The sequence below is a fragment of the Hyla sarda genome, chromosome 11, assembly GCF_029499605.1.
Source record: "Hyla sarda isolate aHylSar1 chromosome 11, aHylSar1.hap1, whole genome shotgun sequence".
In the NCBI taxonomy this organism is placed as follows: Eukaryota; Metazoa; Chordata; class Amphibia; order Anura; family Hylidae; genus Hyla; species Hyla sarda.
In genome coordinates, this window is record NC_079199.1 from 90507398 (window position 1) to 90535382 (window position 27985).

A 27985-nucleotide genomic window follows, 5' to 3' on the forward strand; every position below is an offset into this window, starting at 1 on the left:
CAAAAAAGAAAAATCAAGATTAAAATGGAGAATCATCTTAAGTGTATGTATGGGGGGGGGGGGGACAAGATATACCGTATTTTTCACCCTATAGGACGCACCAGTGTATAAGATGCACCCTATTTTTAGGTGCAAAATCAAAAAAATTTTGAACCCAATAGTGGTCTTCAACCTGCGGACCTCCTGATGTTGCAAAACTACAACTCCCAGCATGCCCAGACAGCCAACGGCTGTCCGGGCATGCTGGGAGTTGTAGTTTTGCAACATCTGGAGGTCAGCAGATTGAAGACCACTGCATAGGAGGTAATACTCACTTGCCCCCTCCGCTCCGGACCCGTCACCGCTGCCCTGGATGTCGCTCCATCGCTGGTGCAGTATAGTGCAGGTGCAGTATAGTTCCCCACATTAGGTGCAGTATAGTTCCCCCACATTAGGTGCAGTATAGATCCCCCACATTAGGTGCAGTATAGTTCCCCCACATTTAGTGGCAGTATAGTTCCCCCACATTAGGTGCAGTACAGTTCCCCCACATTTGGTGCAGTATAGTTCCCCCACATTAAGTGCAGTATAGTTCCCCCACATTAGGTGCAGTATAGTTCCCCCACATTAGGTGCAGTATAGTTCCCCCACATTTAGTTGGCAGTATAGTTCCCCCACATTAGGTGCAGTATAGTTCCCCACATTAGGTGCAGTATAGTTCCCCACATTAGGTGCAGTATAGTTCCCCCACATTAGGTGCAGTATAGCTCCCCACATTAGGTGCAGTATAGTTAACCACATTAGGTGCAGTATAGTTCCCCCACATTAGGTGCAGTATAGTTCCCCACATTAGGTGCAGTATAGTTCCCCCACATTAGGTGCAGTATAGTTCCCCACATTAGGTGCAGTATAGTTCCCCCACATTAGATGCAGTATAGTTCCCCCACATTAGGTGCATAATAGTTCTCCCACATTAGGTGCAGTATAGCTCCCCACATAATATGCAGTATAGTTCCTCCACATTAGATGCAGTATGTTCCCCCACAGACATACAGCCTCCAGCCATACAGTGTATGGCTGGAGGCTGTATGCCTGTGTACTGCCCCACTTCAGTGCTCCGACCACCGCTCCTCCGGTCCGGCCATAGCAGTAAGTCCCGGGACCGGAGGAGCGGTGGTCGGAGCACCGAAGCTGACGTGCCGCTGGTAACACTTACCAAGCTGGCTAGCGCACCTCCTCATCGCTGCTCCGCTCCTCCGCGTTCCGTTGCTATGGGCGCACAGGATGTCTGTGACGTCCCTGCGTGCGCCACCTTCCCAGCGGCCTCTGTGTGCCGTAGTTTGAGGACCCCTGATCTAGACATTAGGATCCTGTCTATGCTCTTAAAGATACACATACCACATTTAATAAATTAACAAGAGAACAAGGGGAGTCCCTAGAGGGGAGCCCCCAGGTCACTGAGGGACTCAAACTGACAGGGGCTACAGGTAATACAGGACTATGTACCTGTAGTGAGACATCACAATATCATATTGCAATTATGGAGGTAAATATTGCGATTTTAAAGGGGTATTCCAGGCAAAACCTTTTCTTATATATATATATCAACTGGCTCCGGAAAGTTAAACAGATTTGTAAATTACTTCTATTAAAAAATCTTTATCCTTCCAATAGTTATTAGCTTCTGAAGTTTTCTGTCTAACTGCTCAATGATGATGTCACGTCCCGGGAGCTGTGCATGATGGGAGAATATCCCCATAGGAACTGCACAGCTCCCGGGACGTGAGTCATCAGAGAGCAGTTAGACAGAAAACAACAACTCAACTTCAGAAGCTAATAACTATTGGAAGGATTAAGATTTTTTAATAGAAGTAATTTACAAATCTGTTTAACTTTCCGAAGCCAGTTGATGTATAAAAAAAGTTTTGGCCTGGAATACCCCTTTAATATGTGAATGCAATATAATAAACAAAAGGTGAAATCCCCCCCATTTTATGAAAAATCCCCACATTTCATGTGCAATCCCCTCCATGGGACGCAGCTTAGATATGTTGGCAGGCACAAACCGTCATGTGAATTTGGCCTTAACCCCTTAAGGACTCAGCCCATTTTGGCCTTAAGGACTCAGACAATTTAATTTTTACGTTTTCCTTTTTTCCTCCTCGCCTTCTAAAAATCATAACTCTTTTATATTTTCATCCACAGACTAGTATGAGGGCTTGTTTTTTGCGCGACCAGTTGTCCTTTGTAATGACATCACTCATTATATCATAAAATGTATGGCGCAACCAAAAAACACTATTTTTGTGGGGAAATTAAAACGAAAAACGCAATTTTGCTAATTTTGGAAGGTTTTGTTTTCACGCCGTACAATTTCTGGTAAAAATGACATGTGTTCTTTATTCTGAGGGTCAATACGATTAAAATGATACCCATTATTATATACTTTTATATTATTGTTGCGCTTAAAAAAAAATCACAAACTTTTTAACCAAATTAGTACGTTTATAATCCCTTTATTTTGATGACCTATAACTTTTTTATTTTTCAGTATAAGCGGCGGTATGGGGGCTCATTTTATGCGCCATGATCTGTACTTTTTTTTGATACCACATTTGTATATAAAAAACTTTTAATACATTTTTTATAATTTTTTTTGTAATAAAATGTATTAAAAAAGTAGGAATTTTGGACTTTTTAAAATTTTTTTCGTTCACGCCGTTCACCGTACGGGATCATTAACATTTTATTTTAATAGTTCGGACATTTACGCACGCGGCGATACCAAATATGTCTATAAAAAATGTTTTTTACGCTTTTTGGGGGTAAAATAGGAAAAAACGGACGTTTTACTTTTTTATTGGGGGAGGGGATTTTTCACTTTTTTTTTACTTTTACTTTTACATTTTTTTACATTTTTTTTTACACTTGAATAGTCCCCATAGGGGACTATTCATAGCAATACCATGATTGCTAATACTGATCTGTTCTATGTATAGGACATAGAACAGATCAGTATTATCGGTCATCTCCTGCTCTGGTCTGCTCGATCACAGACCAGAGCAGGAGACGCCGGGAGCCGCACGGAGGAAGGTGAGGGGACCTCCGTGCGGCGTTATGAATGATCGGATCCCCGCAGCAGCGCTGCGGGCGATCCGATCGTTCATTTTAATCGCGAACTCCCGCAGATGCCGGGATCTGTATTGATCCCGGCACCTGAGGGGTTAATGGCGGACGCCCGCGAGATCGCGGGCGTCGGCCATTGCCGGCGGGTCCCTGGCTGCGATCAGCAGCCGGGATCAGCCGCGCATGACACGGGCATCGCTCCGATGCCCGCGGTTATGCTTAGGACGTAAATGTACGTCCTGGTGCGTTAAGTACCACCTCACCAGGACGTACATTTACGTCCTGCGTCCTTAAGGGGTTAAAGTAGTGCTGCAGTTTTTAGACATTTATCCCTTATCCGCAGGATAGGGGATAGGTGTCTGATCACAGGGGGCTCGACCTCTGGGACCCACAGCGATCTCCTGTATGGGGACCTGGCATTACCGTGGCTAATGAGCGTGTCGTCACCCTGACTGAAGTCGATTAAATTCCCCCCCGTCCATACAGCTCTATGGGAGAGGTGGGGATGTACAAACATTGCATCTCCGCCTCTCCCATAGAGATATATGGAGGGGGCGTGTCGGCTGCGGCTTGAACCCCCTCCTGCATGTAGGTTCCAACATTCTTGCAAAAAAAAAAAAAACTTATTTGCATAATTCATTATTATATATGTAACATCACAGGATACATATATGCGGGGAAATTTTGTCCTATTCTTTTACTAACTACAACTCCCAGCATGCCTTGATACAGCCTGTGGATTAGCAGCTGCCCCAAATGAAAACTACAACTCCCAGCATGTTGTTCTATGCAGTAGTACATAGTATTGGTGTTTCCCAACCAGGGGTGCCTCCAGCTGTTGCAAAACTACAACTCCCAGCATGTTGGACTATATAGTAGTATTTAGTATAGGTCAGTGTTTCCCAACCAGTGTTCCTCCAGCTCTTTCAAAACTACAACTCCCAGCATGTTGTTCTATGCAGTAGTACATAGTATTGGTGTTTCCCAATCAGGGGTGCCTCCAGCTGTTGCAAAACTACAACTCCCAGCATGTTGGACTATATAGTAGTATTTAGTATAGGTCAGGGTTTCCCAACCAGTGGGCCTCCAGTTGTTTCAAAACTACAACTCCCAGCATGTTGTTCTATGCAGTAGTATATAGTATTGGTGTTTCCCAACCAGGGGTGCCTTCAGCTGTATCAAAACTACAACTCCCAGCATGTTGGACTATATAGTAGTATTTAGTACAGGTCAGTGTTTCCCAACCAGTGTGCCTCCAGCTGTTGCAAAACTACATCTTCCAGCATGTTGGACTATATAGTAGTATATAGTATAGGTCAGTGTTTCCCAACCAGTGTGCCTCCAGCTGTTTCAAACCTACAACTCCTAGCATGTTGTTCTATGCCATAGTACATAGTATTGGCGTTTCCCAACCAGGGGTGCCTCCAGCTGTTGCAAAACTACAACTCCAAGCATGTTGGACTATAGTAGTATATAGTATAGGTCAGTGTTTCCCAATCAGGGGTGCCTCCAGCTGTTGCAAAACTACAACTCCCAGCATGTTGTTCTATGCAGTAGTACATAGTATTGGTGTTTCCCAATCAGGGGTGCCTCCAGCTGTTGCAAAACTACAACTCCCAGCATGTTGGACTATATAGTAGTATTTAGTATAGGTCAGGGTTTCCCAACCAGTGGGCCTCCAGCTGTTTCAAAACTATAACTCCCAGCATGTTGTTCTATGCAGTAGTACATAGTATTGGTGTTTCCCAACCAGGGGTGCCTTCAGCTGTTGCAAAACTACAACTCCCAGCATGTTGGACTATATAGTAGTATTTAGTACAGGTCAGTGTTTCCCAACCAGTGTGCCTCCAGCTGTTGCAAAACTACAACTCCCAGCATGTTGGACTATATAGTAGTATTTAGTATAGATCAGTGTTTCCCAACCAGTGTGCCTCCAGCTGTTTCAAAACTACAACTCCCAGCATGTTGTTGAAAAGTGTCATTAAAAAAATCTAATTGTTGCTGTGGAACACAAGCCCTCATACTGCTGGGTGTGTGGACAAATATAAAGAAGTGCAGTTGCAACCTCAACATGGGAAACTCTGTAGTGTGAATAAGCCCTTAGGGTGCGTTCACATGTACGTTTTTCTGCAGCAGATTTAGTAAATTAATTACAAAAAAAACCCTGCACGTGTGAACATGTCCCCCACATCCTAACACATTCTAATAACGTTTCTGGAACTTGTAGTCCCACACGGCCCTATACGCAGTATCTAGGTTCGAACCGCACAAAAACTACAAATCCCAGAATGCTTTGCCGACGCCTTCTAAAGAAACCATCCACAGCAGGAACTCTGGGACTCGTAGTCCGGGAGCTCCCGCGAACCACACAATGCGCCCGGCCCCGCCCATTAGCGCAGCCGGCCAATCGCTGATCACTTTACACAAGCCGCTGCGCCCACACCTCTGTAAGAGCCGCGCGCTTATTGGCCAGAGGCCGTTTAAGGCGGGAAGTCTGCGGAAAGAAGGACCGGAAGTGGTCATTCTAGCTCCCCTCATTGCTTCCGGTGGCACCGTATTCACCCGTTACACGGCGGCGGTGTTGTACCGGCTTCGGCCGTGCAGCTGGGATGTCTGCCGTACGCGGCCTCCACCTCCTCCTCGTGGTTTCAGTGTAAAAAAAAAAAAAAGAAAAGAAAGAAATAACTAAAATTCATAAGAAACTAAAGAGTAGAGAGAGTGTGTAGGGCAGGCGGGTTCTCTCAGCAGACATGGCCTTTGAGAGCCTGTTCTCCAGACCCCCCAACCCAGACACCCACATGACAGGAGAGTGTCAGCATGCAGGGGACGAAAGGTCGAGTAATTACTTCTTCTTCTTCTTCTCCTTGTGTATCATGTCCGGGGGATGGGGGGCGGCTCAGTAATGTCTTCTCTCATCTGTCTCTTCTCTCATGATGATTACTATGGGATGTGTTGTGTATCATGTACATGTACTGCTGGCAGCCATCTTCAGTGCACCTCTGTATTACCATGGCTACCAGATCTCTTCGCCCTGCACGACTTTTTTTTTTGGGGGGGCCTCATTCATTGACTCTGTATATCTATCTAGGCCCTCCGAATGTTGCAAAACTACAACTCCCAGCATGCCCGGACAGCCGTTGGCTGTCCGGGCATGCTGGGAGTTGTAGTTTTGCAACATCCGGAGGGTGCCGCAGTTTGGAGATTACTGATCTAGGCGAAGAAAAAAAAACAAATATTTTTTTTTTAAAGTGTACCTGTCGTCAACAAAAACGTTTTAATATAATGTAGATAATACTATTATATGTATATTTGTAATATACATTAAAAATTGTGTATATTTTTGAGTGAAAAAAACGCTGTCCCTGCAGCTATTGTCTTTGTGTCTCTATGATGAGTCCAAAAACAGGAAGTGAGGACAGGACAATCTCAGTGCACACTGCCCTGCCTGTTCCCGGCGCACACTGCCCCCGCCTGTTCCCGGCGCACACTGCCCCGCCTGTTCCCGGCGCACACTGCCCCCGCCTGTTCCCGTCGCACACTGCCCCCGCCTGTTCCCGTCGCACACTGCCCCCGCCTGTTCCCGTCGCACACTGCCCCCGCCTGTTCCCGTCGCACACTGCCCCCGCCTGTTCCCGGCGCACACTGCCCCCGCCTGTTCCCGGCGCACACTGCCCCCGCCTGTTCCCGGCGCACACTGCCCCCGCCTGTTCCCGGCGCACACTGCCCCTGCCTGTCCTGCCCTCACTTCCTGTATTTGGATTTCTCATAGAGACACACATGCAATAGCTGCCAGGACAAAAATATACATATCTTTTAACCAATGTATATTACAAGTAGTGCTGGGCGGTATACCGGTTCATATCGGATACCGTTTTTTTTTTTTTTTCCCCCCCACGGTAGGGATTTTTGCCCATACCGCTATACCGGTTGGGCCCCACCCTCCAAATTAATTATAGAGCCCAGCCAGCGGAGCCCTTACCGTTCCCGGACCATGAGCAGGGGGTCCGTAGCAAGTAACAAGCGTGTGCCCGGCTTCCAGTCATGCCCGTACACTCTGGAAACTATATCTATGGTTCTGGAGTATTGACAGTCCTCCAGAACCATAGAGGCAGTTTCCAGAGTGTACGGGCATGACAGGAAGTCGGGCAAACGCTTGTTACTCGGTGCGTGATGAACGGAGAATCCTGTAACCGGCGCCCCTCCCCGTGTAACGTGCTCCTTCCCCGGCGGTATACTAGAATTCTCCCTCCCTCCCTCCATGAAAAGCAGCTGCCGGCCGACATCAGCCGGTGAGACCCGTGAGAAGGCAGGGAGAGTGCGGGAGAGTCAGGGATGACATGTAGTAGAGCGGTAATACCGTGATACCGCCATAATTAAAAAAAATTCTGTGATATCAATTTTAGGTCATACCGCCCAGCACTAATTACAAGTATACATATAATGATATTATCTACATTGTATAAAAAGTTTTTGTTGATGACAGGTACACTTTAATTCCTTTATCTCATGTACCGTAAGGAATAAGCATAGAGATGGCGTGAAAATAGGGAGAAAATGTAAATAATGGCGGCCATTGAGGGTACAAGTTATCATACGTAGAAATTATGGTACTGGAAGTGTACGGGGAGGTTGTGTCTTGTTTTCGGATTTTTTTTTTCTAACTTTATTTAATTTTATCTAGGGCAGTGATTGCGGCCCTCCGGATTCTGTACGGCCATGCTGGGAGTTGTAGTTTTGCAATATCCGGAGGGTGTTGCAGTTTGGAGATCACTGATCTAGGCGAAGAAAAAAAAAACACACACACACACACACACACACACACATATACCTATATATATATATATATATATATATATATATATATTTATATTTAATTCCTTTATCTCATGTACTGTAAGGAAAAAGCAAAGAGATGGCGTGAAAAAGGGAGAAGCTGTAAATAATGGCGGCCATAGACGGTACGAGTTATAGTACGTAGAAATTATGTTGCTGGAAGTGTACAGGGAGGTCGTGTTTTGTATTGGGATTTTTTTTTATTTGTATGTAATATTTAAAGTAATTTTGGGACATGTATCAAAACCCGTCCAGAGGAAAAGTTGCTGAGTTGCCCATAGCAACCAATCAGATCGCTTCTTTCATTTTCGAAAAAAAGGCCTCTGAAAAATGAAAGAAGCGATCTGATTGGTTGCTATGGACAACTCAGCAACTTTTCCTCTGGACAGGTTTTGATAAATCTCCCCCATCGTGGATGAGGCAGTTATAAAAAAAAAAAACGCATTTTGAGTTTCAAGCGGACAATCAGGTAGACATGGACATGTCAGAAATCATGGGAGCGATCGCTGAGATGTCAGAATGTATGTTAATGTCTATGATTTCTAGATGTGGGTGTAGAGATGACTGTTTAGGTGCGTATAGATGTGATTTACGGGAATGTATAGGTGTATATGTAGAGAGGGGTTGGATGTGATGGGATGCATGGTAAGTTGTAGGTAGAGATTGGTTGTATGCGATGTATGAGTGATGTGTGAGTTTCAGGTGTGTATGTGTAGTGATGGGATGAATAGTAAGATATAGTTGTAGAGGTGGGTTTTATCTGATGTATAGAAAGATATAGGTGTAGGGATGTATGCGATGGACAGCAAGGGGACAACTATGACTGTAACACAGGGAGAGATGAGGCAGCACTAATTCTGTGACACTGGGGGAATTAAGATAAACTATTGACTGTGACACGGGGAAATGAGACATTAATAACTGACACGGAGAGATGAGGGGACACTAATGATTGTGGGACAGGGAAAAAAGAGGGGACAATAATTACTGTAACACACTGAGTGATGAGAGGACACTAATGACTGCGACACAGAGGGATATAAGGGGACACTAATTCCTGACTGGGAGAGATGAGGGAACACTAATGTTTGTGGGACAGGGAAAAAGAGGGGACAATAATTACTGTAACACACTGAGTGATGAGAGGACACTAATAACTGTGACACAGAGGGATATAAGGGGACACTAATGGCTGACTATGGAGGGAACACTAATGTTTGTGACATGGAAAGATGAGGGGACATAAATGACGGTCACACAGGGAGAGACATGAGGGGACACTAATGACTGCAACGGGGAGATGAGGGGACATTAATTGTGCAGCGGGGAGATGAGGGGAAAGTGATGACTAATAATGGGGGAAATAATGGGACACTAATGACTGTGACATAGGGAAATGAGGTGACACAGAGATGAGGGGGACATTAATAACTGAAAAGGGGGAAATGAGGGGACACCAATGACTGACACTGGAAGACATGAGGGGACACCAATGACTGTGACACATGGAGAGATGAGGGGGCACTTATGACTGATACAGGAAGAGATGAGGGGACAATGATGACTGTGACACCAAAGAGAGATGGAGATACTGATGACTGTGACACAGGGAAATATGAAAGGACACTAATAATTGTGACAGAGAAATACTGTCATGGCCGTTAATGTTGGCCCCCCTGAAATTTTTCAAGAAAAGTAAGTATTTCTCACAGAAAAGGATTGCAGTAACACACGTTTTGCTATACACATGTTTATTCCCTTTGTGTATATTGGAATCAAACCAAAACAGGGAGGAAAAAAAGCAAATTGGACATAATGTCACCAAACTCCAAAAATGGGCCGGACAAAATTATTGGCACCCTTAACCTAATATTTGGTTGCACACCCTTTGGGAAAAATAACTGAAATCAGTCGCTTCCTATAACCATTAATAAGCTTCTTACACCTCTCAGCCGGAATGTTGGACCACTCTTCCTTTGCAAACTGCTCCAGGTCTCTCTTATTGGAAGGCGCCTTTTCCCAACAGCAATTTTAAGATCTCTCCACAGGTGATCAATGGGATTTAGATCTGGACTCATTGCTGCCATTTCAGAACTCTCCAGCGCTTTATTGCCATCCATTTCTGGTGCTTTTTGACGTATGTTTGGGGTCACTGTACTGCTGAAAGACCCAAGATCCATTGGTAATCCTCAGATTTCATGATTCCTTGCACACATTCAAGGCACCCAGTGCCAGAGGTAGCAAAACAACCCCAAAACATCATTGAACCTCCACCATATTTCACTGTAGGTATTGTGTTCTTTTCTTTGTAGGCCTCATTCCGTTATCGGTAAACAGTAGAATGATGTGCTTTACCAAAAATGTCTATCTTGGTCTCATCTGTCCACAAGACATTTTCCCAGAAGGATTTTGGCTTACTCAAGTTCATTTTGGAAAAATGTAGTCTTTCTTCTTTATGTCTCTGTGTCAGCAGGTGGGGTCCTCCTGGGTCTCCTCGATAGCGTTTCATGTTATTTAAATGTTGATGGATAGTTCACGCTGACACTGATGCTCCCTGAGCCTGCAGGACAGCTTGAATATCTTTGGAACTTGTTTGGGGCTGCTTATCCACAATCCGCACTATCCTGCGTTGACATCTTTCATAAATTTTTCTCTTCCGTCCACGCCCAGGGAGATTAGCTACAGTGCCAGGGGTTGCAAACGTCTTGATAATGTTGCGCACTGTGGACAAAGGCAAATCTAGATCTCTGGAGATGGACTTGTAACCTTGAGATTGTTGATATTTTTCAACAATTTTGGTTCTCCAGTCCTCAGACAGTTCTCTTCTTCTCCTCTTTTTGCTGTCCATGCTTAGTGTGGCACACACAGACACACAATGCAAAGACTAAGTGAACTTCTCTCCTTTTATCTGCTTTCAGGTGTGATTTTTATATTGCCCACACCTGTTACTTGCCCCAGGTGAGTTTAAAGGAGCATCACATGCTTGAAACAATTTTATTTTTCCACAATTTTGAAAGGGTGCCAATAATTTTGGCCAGCCGATTTTTGGAGTTTGGTGACATTATGTCCTATTTGCTTTTATTTTCCCTCCCTTTTTTGGTTTAGCTCCAATACACACAAAGGGAATAAACGTGTATAGCAAAACATGTGTTACTGCAATCCTTTTCTGTGAAAAATACTTAATTTTCTAGAAAAATTTCTGGGGTGCCAACATTTACGGCCATGACTGTATTAGGGGACACTAATGACTGACATAGGGGGAGATAAGGGGACCGTAATGACTGACACAGGGAGAGATCTGGGGATACTTATTGATGCAACACGGAGAGATGAGGGGACACCAATAACTGACACCAAGTAGATAAGAGGACCCTAATGACTGTGACACAGGAAGAGTTGAGAGGACAATAAAGACTATGACACCAGGTAAATAAGAGAACACTTATGACTGACATGGGGGAGATGAGGGGACAACAATGACTGTGACACAGAAAGATGAGGGGACACTTTTGACTGTGACACTGGGGAGATGAGGGAAAACTAATATCTGAACCTATGATGTAACATTATGTGATGTGCAGCATCCTGGCTCTTAACTTTTTTTTTTTTGGCTCCTAAATTCATAACAAGTTTGTCAAGCCCTGATGTAGATGTTTAGTAATGGACTCTAAGGGGGGGATTTATCAAAACCTGTCCAGAGGAAAAGTTGTAATGTATAATAAGGTATAGGTGTAGATGTGATGTATAATGAGGTATAGGTGTAGATGTGATGTATAATGAGGTATAGGTGTAGATGTGATGTATAATAAGGTATAGGTGTAGATGTGATGTATAATGAGGTATAGGTGTAGATGTGATGTATAATGAGGTATAGGTGTAGATGTGATGTATAATGAGGTATAGGTGTAGATGTGATGTATAATGAGGTATAGGTGTAGATGTGATGTATAATAAGGTATAGGTGTAGATGTGATGTATAATGAGGTATAGGTGTAGATGTGATGTATAATGAGGTATAGGTGTAGATGTGATGTATAATGAGGTATAGGTATAGGTGTAGATGTGATGTATAATGAGGTATAGGTGTAATGTGATGTATAATAAGGTATAGGTGTAGATGTGATGTATTATGAGGTATAGGTGTAGATGTGATGTGTAGATGTGATGTATAATGAGGTATAGGTGTAGATGTGATGTATAATGAGGTATAGGTGTAGATGTGATGTATAATGAGGTATAGGTGTAGATGTGATGTATAATGAGGTATAGGTGTAGATGTAGATGTGATGTATAATGAGGTATAGGTGTAGATGTGATGTATAATGAGGTATAGGTGTATATGTGATGTATAATACGGTATAGGTGTAGAGGTGATGTATAATGAGGTATAGGTGTAGATGTGATGTATAATGAGGTATAGGTGTAGATGTGATGTATAATGAGGTGTAGATGTGATGTATAATGAGGTATAGGTGTAGATGTGATGTATAATGAGGTATAGGTGTAGATATGATGTATAATAAGGTGTAGATGTGATGTATAATGAGGTGTAGATGTGATGTATAATGAGGTATAGGTGTAGATGTGATGTATAATGAGGTATAGGTGTAGATGTGATGTATAATGAGGTATAGATGTGATGTATAATAAGGTATAGGTGTAGATGTGATGTATAATGAGGTGTAGATGTGATGTATAATGAGGTATAGGTGTAGATGTGATGTATAATGAGGTATAGGTGTAGATGTGATGTATAATGAGGTATAGGTGTAGATGTGATGTATAATGAGGTATAGGTGTAGATGTGATGTATAATAAGGTATAGGTGTAGATGTGATGTATAATAAGGTGTAGGTGTAGATGTGATGTATAATAAGGTATAGGTGTAGATGTGATGTATAATGAGGTATAGGTGTAGATGTGATGTATAATAAGGTATAGGTATAGGTGTAGATGTGATGTATAATGAGGTGTAGATGTGATGTATAATGAGGTGTAGATGTGATGTATAATGAGGTGTAGGTGTAGATGTTATGTATAATGAGGTATAGGTGTAGATGTGATGTATAATGAGGTATAGGTGTAGATGTGATGTATAATAAGGTATAGGTGTAGATGTGATATATAATGAGGTATAGGTGTAGATGTGATGTATAATAAGGTATAGGTGTAGATGTGATGTATAATAAGGTATAGGTGTAGATGTGATGTATAATGAGGTGTAGATGTGATGTATAATGAGGTATAGGTGTAGATGTGATGTATAATGAGTTATAGGTGTAGATGTGATGTATAATGAGGTATAGGTGTAGATGTGATGTATAATGAGTTATAGGTGTAGATGTGATGTATAATGAGGTATAGGTGTAGATGTGATGTATAATAAGGTGTAGGTGTAGATGTGATGTATAATGAGGTATAGGTGTAGATGTGATGTATAATAAGGTATAGGTGTAGATGTGATGTATAATGAGGTATAGGTGTAGATGTGATGTATAATGAGGTATAGGTGTAGATGTGATGTATAATGAGGTATAGGTGTAGATGTGATGTATAATAAGGTATAGGTGTAGATGTGATGTATAATGAGGTATAGGTGTAGATGTGATGTGTAGATGTGATGTATAATGAGGTATAGGTGTAGATGTGATGTATAATAAGGTATAGGTGTAGATGTGATGTATAATGAGGTATAGGTGTAGATGTGATGTATAATGAGGTATACGTGTAGATGTGATGTATAATGAGGTATAGGTGTAGATGTGATGTATAATAAGGTATAGGTGTAGATGTGATGTATAATGAGGTATAGGTGTAGATGTGATGTATAAGGTGTAGGTGTAGATGTGATGTATAATAAGGTATAGGTGTAGATGTGATGTATAATGAGGTATAGGTGTAGATGTGATGTATAATGAGGTATACGTGTAGATGTGATGTATAATGAGGTATAGGTGTAGATGTGATGTATAATAAGGTATAGGTGTAGATGTGATGTATAATGAGGTGTAGGTGTAGATGTTATGTATAATAAGGTGTAGGTGTAGATGTGATGTATAATGAGGTATAGGTGTACATGTGATGTATAATAAGGTATAGGTGTAGATGTTATGTATAATAAGGTATAGGTGTAGATGTGATGTATAATAAGGTGTAGGTGTAGATGTGATGTATAATAAGGTATAGGTGTAGATGTGATGTATAACGAGGTGTAGATGTGATGTATAATGAGGTATAGGTGTAGATGTGATGTATAATAAGGTATAGGTGTAGATGTTATGTATAATAAGGTGTAGGTGTAGATGTGATGTATAATGAGGTATAGGTGTAGATGTGATGTATAATGAGGTATAGGTGTACATGTGATGTATAATGAGGTATATAGGTGTAGATGTGATGTATAATGAGGTATAGGTGTAGATGTGATGTATAATGAGGTATAGGTGTAGATGTGATGTATAATAAGGTGTAGGTGTAGATGTGATGTATAATAAGGTATAGGTGTAGATGTGATGTATAATGAGGTATAGGTGTAGATGTGATGTATAATGAGGTATAGGTGTAGATGTGATGTATAATGAGGTATAGGTGTAGATGTGATGTATAATGAGGTATAGGTGTAGATGTGATGTATAATGAGGTATAGGTGTAGATGTGATGTATAATGAGGTATAGGTGTAGATGTGATGTATAATGAGGTATAGGTGTAGATGTGATGTATAATAAGGTGTAGGTGTAGATGTGATGTATAATGAGGTATAGGTGTAGATGTGATGTATAATGAGGTATAGGTGTAGATGTGATGTATAATGAGGTATAGGTGTAGATGTGATGTATAATGAGGTATAGGTGTAGATGTGATGTATAATGAGGTATAGGTGTAGATGTGATGTATAATAAGGTATAGGTGTAGATGTGATGTATAATGAGGTATAGGTGTAGATGTGATATATAATGAGGTATAGGTGTAGATGTGATGTATAATAAGGTGTAGATGTGATGTATAATGAGGTATAGGTGTAGATGTGATGTATAATGAGGTATAGGTGTAGATGCGATGTATAATGAGATATAGGTGTAGATGCGATGTATAATGAGGTATAGGTGTAGATGTGATGTATAATGAGGTATAGGTGTAGATGTGATGTATAATAAGGTATAGGTGTAGATGTGATGTATAATGAGGTATAGGTGTAGATGTGATGTATAATAAGGTATAGGTGTAGATGTGATGTATAATAAGGTATAGGTGTAGATGTGATGTATAATGAGGTGTAGATGTGATGTATAATAAGGTGTAGGTGTAGATGTGATGTATAATAAGGTATAGGTGTAGATGTGATGTATAATGAGGTATAGGTGTAGATGTGATGTATAATGAGGTATAGGTGTAGATGTGATGTATAATGAGGTATAGGTGTAGATGTGATGTATAATAAGGTATAGGTGTAGATGTGATGTATAATGAGGTATAGGTGTAGATGTGATGTATAATAAGGTGTAGGTGTAGATGTGATGTATAATAAGGTATAGGTGTAGTTGTGATGTATAATAAGATATAGGTGTAGATGTGATGTATAATGAGGTATAGGTGTAGATGTGATGTATAATGAGGTATAGGTGTAGATGTGATGTATAATAAGGTATAGGTGTAGATGTGATGTATAATGAGGTATAGGTGTAGATGTGATGTATAATGAGGTATAGGTGTAGATGTGATGTATAATAAGGTATAGGTGTAGATGTGATGTATAATGAGGTGTAGATGTGATGTATAATGAGGTGTAAATGTGATGTATAATGAGGTATAGGTGTAGATGTGATGTATAATGAGGTGTAGGTGTAGATGTGATGTATAATGAGGTATAGGTGTAGATGTGATGTATAATAAGGTATAGGTGTAGATGTGATGTATAATAAGGTATAGGTGTAGATGTGATGTATAATAAGGTATAGGTGTAGATGTGATGTATAATGAGGTATATAGGTGTAGATGTGATGTATAATAAGGTATAGGTGTAGATGTGATGTATAATAAGGTATAGGTGTAGATGTGATGTATAATGAGGTATAGGTGTAGATGTGATGTATAATAAGGTATAGGTGTAGATGTGATGTATAATGAGGTATCGGTGTAGATGTGATGTATAATAAGGTATAGGTGTAGATGTGATGTATAAAACGGTATAGGTGTAGATGTGATGTATAATGAGGTATAGGTGTAGATGTGATGTATAATGAGGTATAGGTGTAGATGTGATGTATAATGAGGTATAGATGTGATGTATAATAAGGTATAGGTGTAGATGTGATGTATAATGAGGTGTAGATGTGATGTATAATGAGGTATAGGTGTAAATGTGATGTATAATGAGGTATAGGTGTAGATGTGATGTATAATGAGGTATAGGTGTAGATGTGATGTATAATGAGGTATAGGTGTAGATGTGATGTATAATGAGGTATAGGTGTAGATGTGATGTATAATAAGGTATAGGTGTAGATGTGATGTATAATAAGGTATAGGTGTAGATGTGATGTATAATAAGGTATAGGTGTAGATGTGATGTATAATGAGGTATATAGGTGTAGATGTGATGTATAATAAGGTATAGGTGTAGATGTGATGTATAATAAGGTATAGGTGTAGATGTGATGTATAATGAGGTATAGGTGTAGATGTGATGTATAATGAGGTATAGGTGTAGATGTGATGTATAATAAGGTATAGGTGTAGATGTGATGTATAATGAGGTATAGGTGTAGATGCGATGTATAATGAGGTATAGGTGTAGATGTGATGTATAATGAGGTATAGGTGTAGATGTGATGTATAATGAGGTGTAGATGTGATGTATAATGAGGTATAGGTGTAGATGTGATGTATAATGAGGTATAGGTGTAGATGTGAAGTATAATAAGGTATAGGTGTAGATGTGATGTATAATGAGGTATAGGTGTAGATGTGAAGTATAATAAGGTATAGGTGTAGATGTGATGTATAATGAGGTATAGGTGTAGATGTGATGTATAATAGGTATAGGTGTAGATGTGATGTATAATGAGGTATAGGTGTAGATGTGATGTATAATGAGGTATAGGTGTAGATGTGATGTATAATAAGGTATAGGTGTAGATGTGATGTATAATGAGGTATAGGTGTAGATGTGATGTATAATAAGGTATAGGTGTAGATGTGATGTATAATAAGGTATAGGTGTAGATGTGATGTATAATGAGGTATAGGTGTAGATATGATGTATAATAAGGTGTAGATGTGATGTATAATGAGGTGTAGATGTGATGTATAATGAGGTATAGGTGTAGATGTGATGTATAATGAGGTATAGATGTGATGTATAATAAGGTATAGGTGTAGATGTGATGTATAATGAGGTGTAGATGTGATGTATAATGAGGTATAGGTGTAGATGTGATGTATAATGAGGTATAGGTGTAGATGTGATGTATAATGAGGTATAGGTGTAGATGTGATGTATAATAAGGTGTAGATGTGATGTATAATGAGGTGTAGATGTGATGTATAATGATGTGTAGATGTGATGTATAATGAGGTATAGGTGTAGATGTGATGTATAATGAGGTATAGGTGTAGATGTGATGTATAATGAGGTATAGGTGTAGATGTGATGTATAATGAGGTATAGGTGTAGATGTGATGTATAATAAGGTATAGGTGTAGATGTGATGTATAATAAGGTATAGGTGTAGATGTGATGTATAATAAGGTATAGGTGTAGATGTGATGTATAATAAGGTATAGGTGTAGATGTGATGTATAATAAGGTATAGGTGTAGATGTGATGTATAATGAGGTATAGGTGTAGATGTGATGTATAATGAGGTATAGGTGTAGATGTGATGTATAATAAGGTATAGGTGTAGATGTGATGTATAATAAGGTATAGGTGTAGATGTGATGTATAATAAGGTATAGGTGTAGATGTGATGTATAATAAGGTATAGGTGTAGATGTGATGTATAATAAGGTGTAGGTGTAGATGTGATGTATAATAAGGTATAGGTGTAGATGTGATGTATAATAAGGTGTAGGTGTAGATGTGATGTATAATAAGGTATAGGTGTAGATGTGATGTATAATGAGGTATAGGTGTAGATGTGATGTATAATGAGGTATATAGGTGTAGATGTGATGTATAATAAGGTATAGGTGTAGATGTGATGTATAATAAGGTATAGGTGTAGATGTGATGTATAATAAGGTATAGGTGTAGATGTGATGTATAATGAGGTATAGGTGTAGATGTGATGTATAATGAGGTATAGGTGTAGATGTGATGTATAATGAGGTATAGGTGTAGATGTGATGTATAATAAGGTGTAGGTGTAGATGTGATGTATAATAAGGTATAGGTGTAGATGTGATGTATAATGAGGTATAGGTGTAGATGTGATGTATAATGAGGTATAGGTGTAGATGTGATGTATAATAAGGTATAGGTGTACATGTGATGTATAATGAGGTATATAGGTGTAGATGTGATGTATAATAAGGTATAGGTGTAAATTTGATGTATAATGAGGTATAGGTGTAGATGTGATGTATAATGAGGTATAGGTGTAGATGTGATGTATAATAAGGTGTAGGTGTAGATGTGATGTATAATAAGGTATAGGTGTAGATGTGATGTATAATGAGGTATAGGTGTAGATGTGATGTATAATGAGGTATAGGTGTACATGTGATGTATAATGAGGTATATAGGTGTAGATGTGATGTATAATAAGGTATAGGTGTAGATGTGATGTATAATGAGGTATAGGTGTAGATGTGATGTATAATGAGGTATAGGTGTAGATGTGATGTATAATAAGGTGTAGGTGTAGATGTGATGTATAATGAGGTATAGGTGTAGATGTGATGTATAATAAGGTATAGGTGTAGATGTGATGTATAATGAGGTATAGGTGTAGATGTGATGTGTAGATGTGATGTATAATGAGGTATAGGTGTAGATGTGATGTATAATAAGGTATAGGTGTAGATGTGATGTATAATGAGGTATAGGTGTACATGTGATGTATAATGAGGTATATAGGTGTAGATGTGATGTATAATAAGGTATAGGTGTAGATGTGATGTATAATAAGGTATAGGTGTAGATGTGATGTATAATGAGGTATAGGTGTAGATGTGATGTATAATAAGGTGTAGGTGTAGATGTGATGTATAATAAGGTGTAGGTGTAGATGTGATGTATAATGAGGTATAGGTGTAGATGTGATGTATAATGAGGTATAGGTGTAGATGTGATGTATAATGAGGTATAGGTGTAGATGTGATGTATAATAAGGTATAGGTGTAGATGTGATGTATAATAAGGTATAGGTGTAGATGTGATGTATAATATGGTGTAGGTGTAGATGTGATGTATAATATGGTATAGGTGTAGATGTGATGTAGAATAAGGTATAGGTGTAGATGTGATGTATAATGAGGTATAGGTGTAGATGTGATGTATAATAAGGTATAGGTGTAGATGTGATGTATAATAAGGTATAGGTGTAGATGTGATGTATAATAAGGTATAGGTGTAGATGTGATGTATAAAAAGGTATAGGTGTAGATGTGATGTATAAAAAGGTATAGGTGTAGATGTGATGCATAATGAGGTATAGGTGTAGATGTGATGTATAATATGGTATAGGTGTAGATGTGATGTATAATGAGGTATAGGTGTAGATGTGATGTATAATGAGGTATAGGTGTAGATGTGATGTATAATGAGGTGTAGATGTGATGAATAATGAGGTATAGGTGTAGATGTGATGTATAATGAGGTATAGGTGTAGATGTGATGTATAATAAGGTATAGGTGTAGATGTGATGTATAATGAGGTATAGGTGTAGATGTGATGTATAATGAGGTATAGGTGTAGATGTGATGTATAATGAGGTATAGGTGTAGATGTGATGTATAATAAGGTATAGGTGTAGATGTGATGTATAATAAGGTGTAGGTGTAGATGTGATGTATAATGAGGTATAGGTGTAGATGTGATGCATAATGAGGTATAGGTGTAGATGTGATGTATAATATGGTATAGGTGTAGATGTGATGTATAATATGGTATAGGTGTAGATGTGATGTATAATATGGTATAGGTGTAGATGTGATGTATAATGAGGTGTAGATGTGATGTATAATGAGGTGTAGATGTGATGTATAATAAGGTGTAGGTGTAGATGTGATGTATAATAAAGTATAGGTGTAGATGTGATGTATAATGAGGTGTAGATGTGATGTATAATAAGGTATAGGTGTAGATGTGATGTATAATGAGGTATAGGTGTAGATGTGATGTATAATGAGGTATAGGTGTAGATGTGATGTATAATGAGGTATAGGTGTAGATGTGATGTATAATGAGGTATAGGTGTAGATGTGATGTATAATGAGGTATAGGTGTAGATGTGATGTATAATAAGGTGTAGGTGTAGATGTGATGTATAATAAGGTATAGGTGTAGATGTGATGTATAATAAGGTATAGGTGTAGATGTGATGTATAATGAGGTATAGGTGTAGATGTGATGTATAATGAGGTATAGGTGTAGATGTGATGTATAATGAGGTATAGGTGTAGATGTGATGTATAATGAGGTATACGTGTAGATGTGATGTATAATGAGGTATAGGTGTAGATGTGATGTATAATGAGGTATAGGTGTAGATGTGATGTATAATAAGGTATAGGTGTAGATGTGATGTATAATGAGGTACAGGTGTAGATGTGATGTATAATGAGGTATAGGTGTAGATGTGATGTATAATAAGGTGTAGGTGTAGATGTGATGTATAATGAGGTGTAGATGTGATGTATAATGAGGTATAAGTGTAGATGTGATGTATAATAAGGTATAGGTGTAGATGTGATGTATAATGAGGTATAGGTGTAGATGTGATGTATAATGAGGTATAGGTGTAGATGTGATGTATAATAAGGTATAGGTGTAGATGTGATGTATAATAAGGTATAGGTGTAGATGTGATGTATAATAAGGTATAGGTGTAGATGTGATGTATAATAAGGTATAGGTGTAGATGTGATGTATAATAGGTATAGGTGTAGATGTGATGTATAATGAGGTACAGGTGTAGATGTGATGTATAATGAGGTATAGGTGTAGATGTGATGTATAATGAGGTATAGATGTGATGTATAATGAGGTATAGGTGTAGATGTGATGTATAATGAGGTATAGATGTGATGTATAATAAGGTATAGGTGTAGATGTGATGTATAATGAGGTGTAGATGTGATGTATAATGAGGTATAGGTGTAGATGTGATGTATAATGAGGTATAGGTGTAGATGTGATGTATAATGAGGTATAGGTGTAGATGTGATGTATAATAAGGTATAGGTGTAGATGTGATGTATAATGAGGTATAGGTGTAGATGTGATGTATAATGAGGTATAGGTGTAGATGTGATGTATAATGAGGTATAGGTGTAGATGTGATGTATAATGAGGTATAGGTGTAGATGTGATGTATAATGAGGTGTAGATGTGATGTATAATGAGGTATAGGTGTAGATGTGATGTATAATGAGGTATAGGTGTAGATGTGATGTATAATAAGGTATAGGTGTAGATGTGATGTATAATGAGGTATAGGTGTAGATGTGATGTATAATGAGGTATAGGTGTAGATGTGATGTATAATGAGGTATAGGTGTAGATGTGATGTATAATGAGGTATAGGTGTAGATGTGATGTATAATGAGGTGTAGATGTGATGTATAATGAGGTATAGGTGTAGCCATAGGTTTATGCGATGTTTCGTATGGTTATAGGTGTTGATGTGAAGTGAAGGGTTGTAGTATGCATATTCATTTTTATTTTCTTATTCTCTTCTGGGACACGTGTCTCGGGAACCGCCCAGTTTTGAAGAGGTTTGCTATGGGAATTTGTTTCTACTCTGGACAGTTCCCGAGACACGTGTCATCAGAGATTACTTAGACAGAAAAGAACAACCTTAACTTCAGAAGCTCATAAGTACTGAAATTATTAAGATTTTTTAATTGAAGTAATTTACAAATCTGTTTAACTTTCTGGAGCCAGTTGATATATATATATATATATATATATATATATATATATATAAAAGTTTTTCCTGGATAACCCCTTTAATGCGTAAATGCTTTCTAGACCACATTAGGTAATTGCATTAAAGGGGTACTCTGGTGAAAACCTTTTTTCTTTTAAATCAACTGGTGGCAGAAAGTTAAACATATTTGTAAATTACTTTTATTAAAAAATCTTAATCCTTCCAGTACTTATTAGCTGCTGAATGCTACAGAGGAAATGCCTTTCTTTTTGGTACACTGATGACATCACGGGCACAGTGCTCTCTGCTGATATCTCTGTCCATTTTAGCAACCATGCATAGCATATGTATGCTAAGGGCAGCATGGTGGCTCAGTGGTTAGCACTGCTGCCTTGCAGTGCTGGGGACTTTGGTTCAAATCCCTCTAAGGAAACAATAAATAAAACATTATTATTATAATAAAGTCAGCAGAGAGAACTGTACTCGTGATGTCATCAGAGAGCATTCCAAAAAGAAAAGAATTTCCTCTGTAGTATTCAGCAGCTAATAAGTACAGGAAGGATTAAGATTTTTTAATAGAAGTAATTTACAAATATGTTTAACTTTCTGCCACCAGTTGATTTGAAAGAAAAAAAGGTTTTCACCGGAGTACCTCTTTAATATCAGATCTTGGACCATTAAGTGTAGGTTCTGCGGTGTGTGAAGATAACAGGTCTACTGAATTGTTATTGCTTACTATATAAGTAACTAATGCAGGGGTGTGGAAATTTTATAAAAAATAAGTACTTGTCCACGGGACTAAAATGGAGCAAAATCTACTTGTCCCTCATGACGATCCACTTGTCCGGGCCAATTTTCGCTTTTACTCTCTCATTTTTTCCTCCTCGCCCTTTAATAGCCATAACTACCTACTATAATGATACCTTTTAATTTTTCAATAACATATTCTCCAAACCAAAAAATATATATATATTTAGGGAAGTGAAATTGAAATAGTAAAAGATAATTTTGCAGATTTGGTGGTTTTTCTTTTCTGCGCCATTTATCTTGTGGTCAGATAACATGTTAGTTTTATACTTTAGGCGCCTGGTTACAGCAATGCCAGATTTGTATCGTTTACGTCATGTTTTACTAATTCTGGACTTTTTCTAATTTTTTTAATTGCCATTTTTTAACCCCTGTAGCTTTATTTTTTTTCCTCATACCAGGCTGTATGAGGGCTCATTTTTTGCGCCATAATCTGTTTTTTTGTATCGGTACCATTTTGGTATTGATCTGATTTTTTAATCGCTTTTTAACTTTTTTTTCTGGGATATTATAAAAATTGCAAATCTGTGGTTTGGTATTTTTTTTTACATTTACCGTACGGGATACATAATGTTATATTTTAATAGGTTGTACAATTACGTACGAAGCGATAACGAATATGTTTATTTTTATTATGTTTACATGTTTTTATATAGGAAAAGGGGGTGATTTGAACTTTTAACATGGAAGGGGTTAATGCAGCATTCTTCAAACTGTGGCCCTCCAGATGTTGCAAAACTACAACTCCCAGCATGCCCGGACAGCCAACGGCTGTTCTGGCATGCTGGGAATTATAGTTTTGTAACATCTGGAGGGCCACAGTTTGGAGACCACTGGGTTAATGTGTGTTTTTCAAACTTTTATTAAAACTTTTTTTTTTTAACACTGCATTACACTTATATGAGGAATCATTAGATTCCTCAGACAGATGAATAGGGTTCTATTGAACTCATTGATCTGTGAGCTCTGTGATCCATTGATAGAGCCTGGTCCGGCCAGGATGTATCAATGACAGAGCGGGACAGGAGGAAGCAGAGGTAAGTCCTCCGGCTACCTCTATAGTGGATCTCCCCCCGCGATTGCGCTGCGCGCGGGGCGGGGGGGGGGGGGGGGGGGGGGGAGATCCACCCCACTAGCCCACCAGGGAGCATTCACATGTCCCTTTAGACGCCGCTGTCAGCTTTGACAGCGGTGATCTAAAGGGTTAATAGCCAGCCGCGGCGATTGCTGCATGCTGGCTATTAGCGGCGCCCCCCGGCTACTGAGAACAGCCGGGTGCTGCAGAATATGGAGCGGGCAGGAGTCGGGAGCCCGCTCCATACAGACTGCAGATCACCACCGCGCTTGTCAGGTCCGGCCCTGCTTGCCTGAAGCTGGGCTAAGGGCCGGACAAATTCACCTGCCCGGCGCCCGGGACTGCTTGTCCCGGGCGTCGGGCGATAGGAATTCCACATCCCTGAACTAATGAGTATTTATTTATTTATTTTTTATATAGACCTTTAATAGGGAATTACTGTTAATGCTATTTCCAAGCAGACCATAACGTCCTTAAGTAAATGTAACCAAATATATTAAAGGAGATCACTGTTGAAAATTAAGTTATCCCCTATCCGCAAGATAGAGGATAAGTAGCTGATCGCGGGGGTCCGGCATCTGCAGCAGATTTTCTTCAGACAGCCGCCCCCTTTCAAATACACAGCGGGAAACCCGCAAATAAATCTGCCCGTGTGATCGTACCCTATGGGTATGTTCACACAGGCGTATTACCTGCAGAATTTCTGCAGTGTATTTGCTACCGTTGACTTCGATGGGTCAGCAGAAAATCCGCAATAGAGGCAGATTTGCAGATATTCCTTCGGACCCATTAAAATTTGGTAGCAAAATCCGCTGCAGATTTTTCCGCAGGTAATTGGCCCTTGTGAACGTACCCTTAGGGCAGTGTTTCCCAACAAGGGTGCCTCCAGCTGTTGCCAAACTACAACTCCCAGCATGCTTGGACAGCCAAAGGCTGTCCAGGCATGCTGGGAGTTGTAGTTTAGCAAAAGCTGGAGGCACCCTGATTGGGAAACACTGCCTTAGGGTATGTCCGCACGGCAGAATGTCTGCTGGAATATTCGGTGCAGACATTCCACTGCAGCAGAGTCCCATTGATTTCAACGGGATTCTGCTGCACTATGCACACGGCGGAATTCCTGGGACAGATGTTTCTTTTCTCTGTCCTTTCTGTGGATTCTTCTTGGAAATGCATTGCTGTCTAATAGACGGCAAATTTCCGAGCGGTCCTAGCGCCCACCAGAACACTAAAATGGGCAGACATTCTGTCCATTTTTCGGCCATGTGAACATGGCCTAAGGCTTGGTTCACATCAGTGTTGGAGCTCCGTTTGCAGAATCCAATAAAACTGCAAACTCTAATCCTGCTAAATAAAAGACCCCAGACGGAATCCAAATGGACCCAATTAAAGCCAATGGGATCCAGGATCAGGACCCATTGGTTTTTGTTGTGCAGGAAAATGGAGTCTGTGATGGAGCTCCGATGCACATGTGAACCTAGCATAAGAATTTATGGCTTGCCGCAGGTTCCAGGAGCTGATTGATGGTGCGTTCTTCATGAGATCCCATTGAAGGTTACCCCATAATCTCTTGAATGGGACCCCAGCCTCCCTGTGAGGAGTGTGTGCTACAGACAGCGCACACTCCATTAATTCTCTAGAGGAACGCTGAAGAGACCCAAGTCTCCAGAACTCCCCTAGAAATGAATGGACGGCACTTGCTCATCTCAGATAGCCGATGTTCCTTTCAGGTGATTCGGGATAAATTGTCTTTCACAGGACAACCCCTTTAAAGGTGCGTTCACACGCTCTTTGTTTTTGTGGGTTTTCCGATGCGTATTTGAAAGTGGGTGGGTTCTTCTCGGCTATCCGCAGCAGATTTTCCACGGAGGAATTTACGCTGCGGAAAATCCGCCGCAAGCCCCATTGAATTCAGTAGGGATTTCGGCGGATTTTTCGCAGCGTAAATTCCGCCGCGGAAAATCTGCTAGGGACAGCCGAGAAGAGCCCGCCCACTTTCAAATACGCAGCGGAAAACCCGCAAGAACAAAGAGTGTGTGAACGCACCCTAAAGGGGTACTCCACTGGAAAACATTATTTTATATATATATATATATATATGCGAAGGCTGGTGTTTTAGCGCTGCATCACGTAAACGACAGAGACTGTTTTCATTAAAGGGGTATTCCAGGCAAAAACTTTTTTATATATCAACTGGCTCCGGAAAGTTAAACAGATTTGTAAATTACTTCTATTAAAAAATCTTAATCCTTCCAATAGTTATTAGCTTCTGAAGTTTTCTGTCTAACTGCTCATTGATGATGTCACGTCCCGGGAGCTGTGCATGATGGGAAAATATCCCCATAGGAGCTGCACAGCTCCCGGGACGTGAGTCATCAGAGAGCAGTTAGACAGAAAACAACAACTCAACTTCAGAAGCTAATAACTATTGGAAGGAATAAGATTTTTTAATAGAAGTCATTTACAAATCTGTTTAACTTTCCGGAGCCAGTTGATATATAAAAAAAGTTTTTGCCTGGAATACCCCTTTAATCCCTGTTGCTGAGCAGTCTTTAATATGAGCTTGTTCTATTCCATTACAGAAAGGAGGGCGAGTTAGAAGACGGCGAAATAGATGACGCCGGATTTGAGGAGGAAAAAATTGAAGAAGTGAAGGAAGAGGTGAAAGAAGATGAGGAGGAGCCGCAAGAAGAAAGGTCTCATAAAAAGTCTAAAAAGCGGAAAAAGAGTAAAAAGGACGTGAAAGTGAAGAAGAAACGACGCCATAAAACAAAGCATAAGGTAGTTTCAGCTTTTTATGTGTTTTTTTTCCCCCACCTTTATTCCCCTGCATATGAACTTTTTATCCTTTAAAGGTTTAAAACCTTATCTGCCTTTGCTTAAAGGAGTCCTCCGGTGGAAAATATTGTTTTTTTTTAAATCAACTGGTGCCAGAAAGTTAAACAGATTTGTAAATTACTTCTATTAAAAAAAATCTTTATCCTTTCAGTACGTATTAGCAGCTGTATGCTTCAGAGGAACTTCTTTTCTTTTTGAATTTCTTTTTTTTTTTGTCTTGTCCACAGTGTTCTCTGCTGACATCTCTGTCCGTGTCAGGAACTGTCCAGAGCAGCATATGTTTGCTATGGGGATTTTCTCCTGCTCCTGACAGTTCCTGATAAGGGCATCAGATGTCAGCAGAGAGCACTGTGGACAATATAAAAAAGGAATTAAAAAAGAAAAGAATTTCCTCTGTAGCATACAGCTGCTAATAAGTACTGGAAGGATTAAGATTTTTTAATAGAAGTCATTTACAAATCTGTTTAAAGGAGTACTCCGGTGAAAACCTTTTTTCTTTTAAATCAACTGGTGCCAGAAAGTTAAACATATTTGTAAATTACTTGTATTAAAAAAAAAATCTTAATCCTTCCAGTACTTATTAGCTGCTGAATGCTACAGAGGAAATTCCTTTATTTCTGGAACACTGATGACATCACGAGCACAGTGCTCTCTGCTGACATCTGAGTCCATTTTAGCAACCGTGCATAGCAAATGTATGCTAATGGCAGCATGGTGGCTCAGTGGTTAGCACTGCTGCCATGCAGTGCTGGGGACTTGGGTTCAAATCCCAATAAGGACAATAAATAAAAGTATTATTATTATAATAACGTCAGCAGAGAGAAATGTGCTCGTGATGTCATCAGTGTTCCAAAAAGAAAGGAATTTCCTCGGAAGTATTCAGCAGCTAATAAGTACAGGAAGGATTAAGATTTTTTAATAGAAGTAATTTAAAAATCTGTTTAACTTTCTGGCACCAGTTGATTTAAAAGAAAAAAGGTTTTCACCGGAGTACCCCTTTAACTTTCTGCACCAGTTGATTAAAAAAAAAAAAATGTTTTCCACCGGAGTACCCCTTTAACTTTCTGCAACAGTTGATTAAAAAAAAAAAATGTTTTCCACCGGAGTACCTCTTTAAAGCAATGTTTTTCTAACAGTGTGCCTCCAGCTGTTGCAAAACTACAACTCCCAGTATGCCCGGACAGCCAACGGCTGTCCGGGCATGCTGGAAGTTGTAGTTTTGCAACAGCTGG

General features: G+C 39.8%; 1 protein-coding gene across 1 annotated transcript in view; it reads left to right on the top strand.

Annotated features, from left to right (window-relative positions):
- The first annotated feature begins 5554 nt into the window (after positions 1-5554).
- ZC3H6 (zinc finger CCCH-type containing 6) overlaps positions 5555-27985 on the top strand; it is a 62207-nt gene continuing 39776 nt past the window's right edge. The window contains exons 1-2 of the mRNA XM_056547241.1: positions 5555-5938; positions 26498-26696. Coding sequence (XP_056403216.1) covers positions 5856-5938; positions 26498-26696 — 282 coding nt within the window. The 5' untranslated portion in view covers positions 5555-5855. The remainder of the gene's footprint in view (positions 5939-26497; positions 26697-27985) is intronic.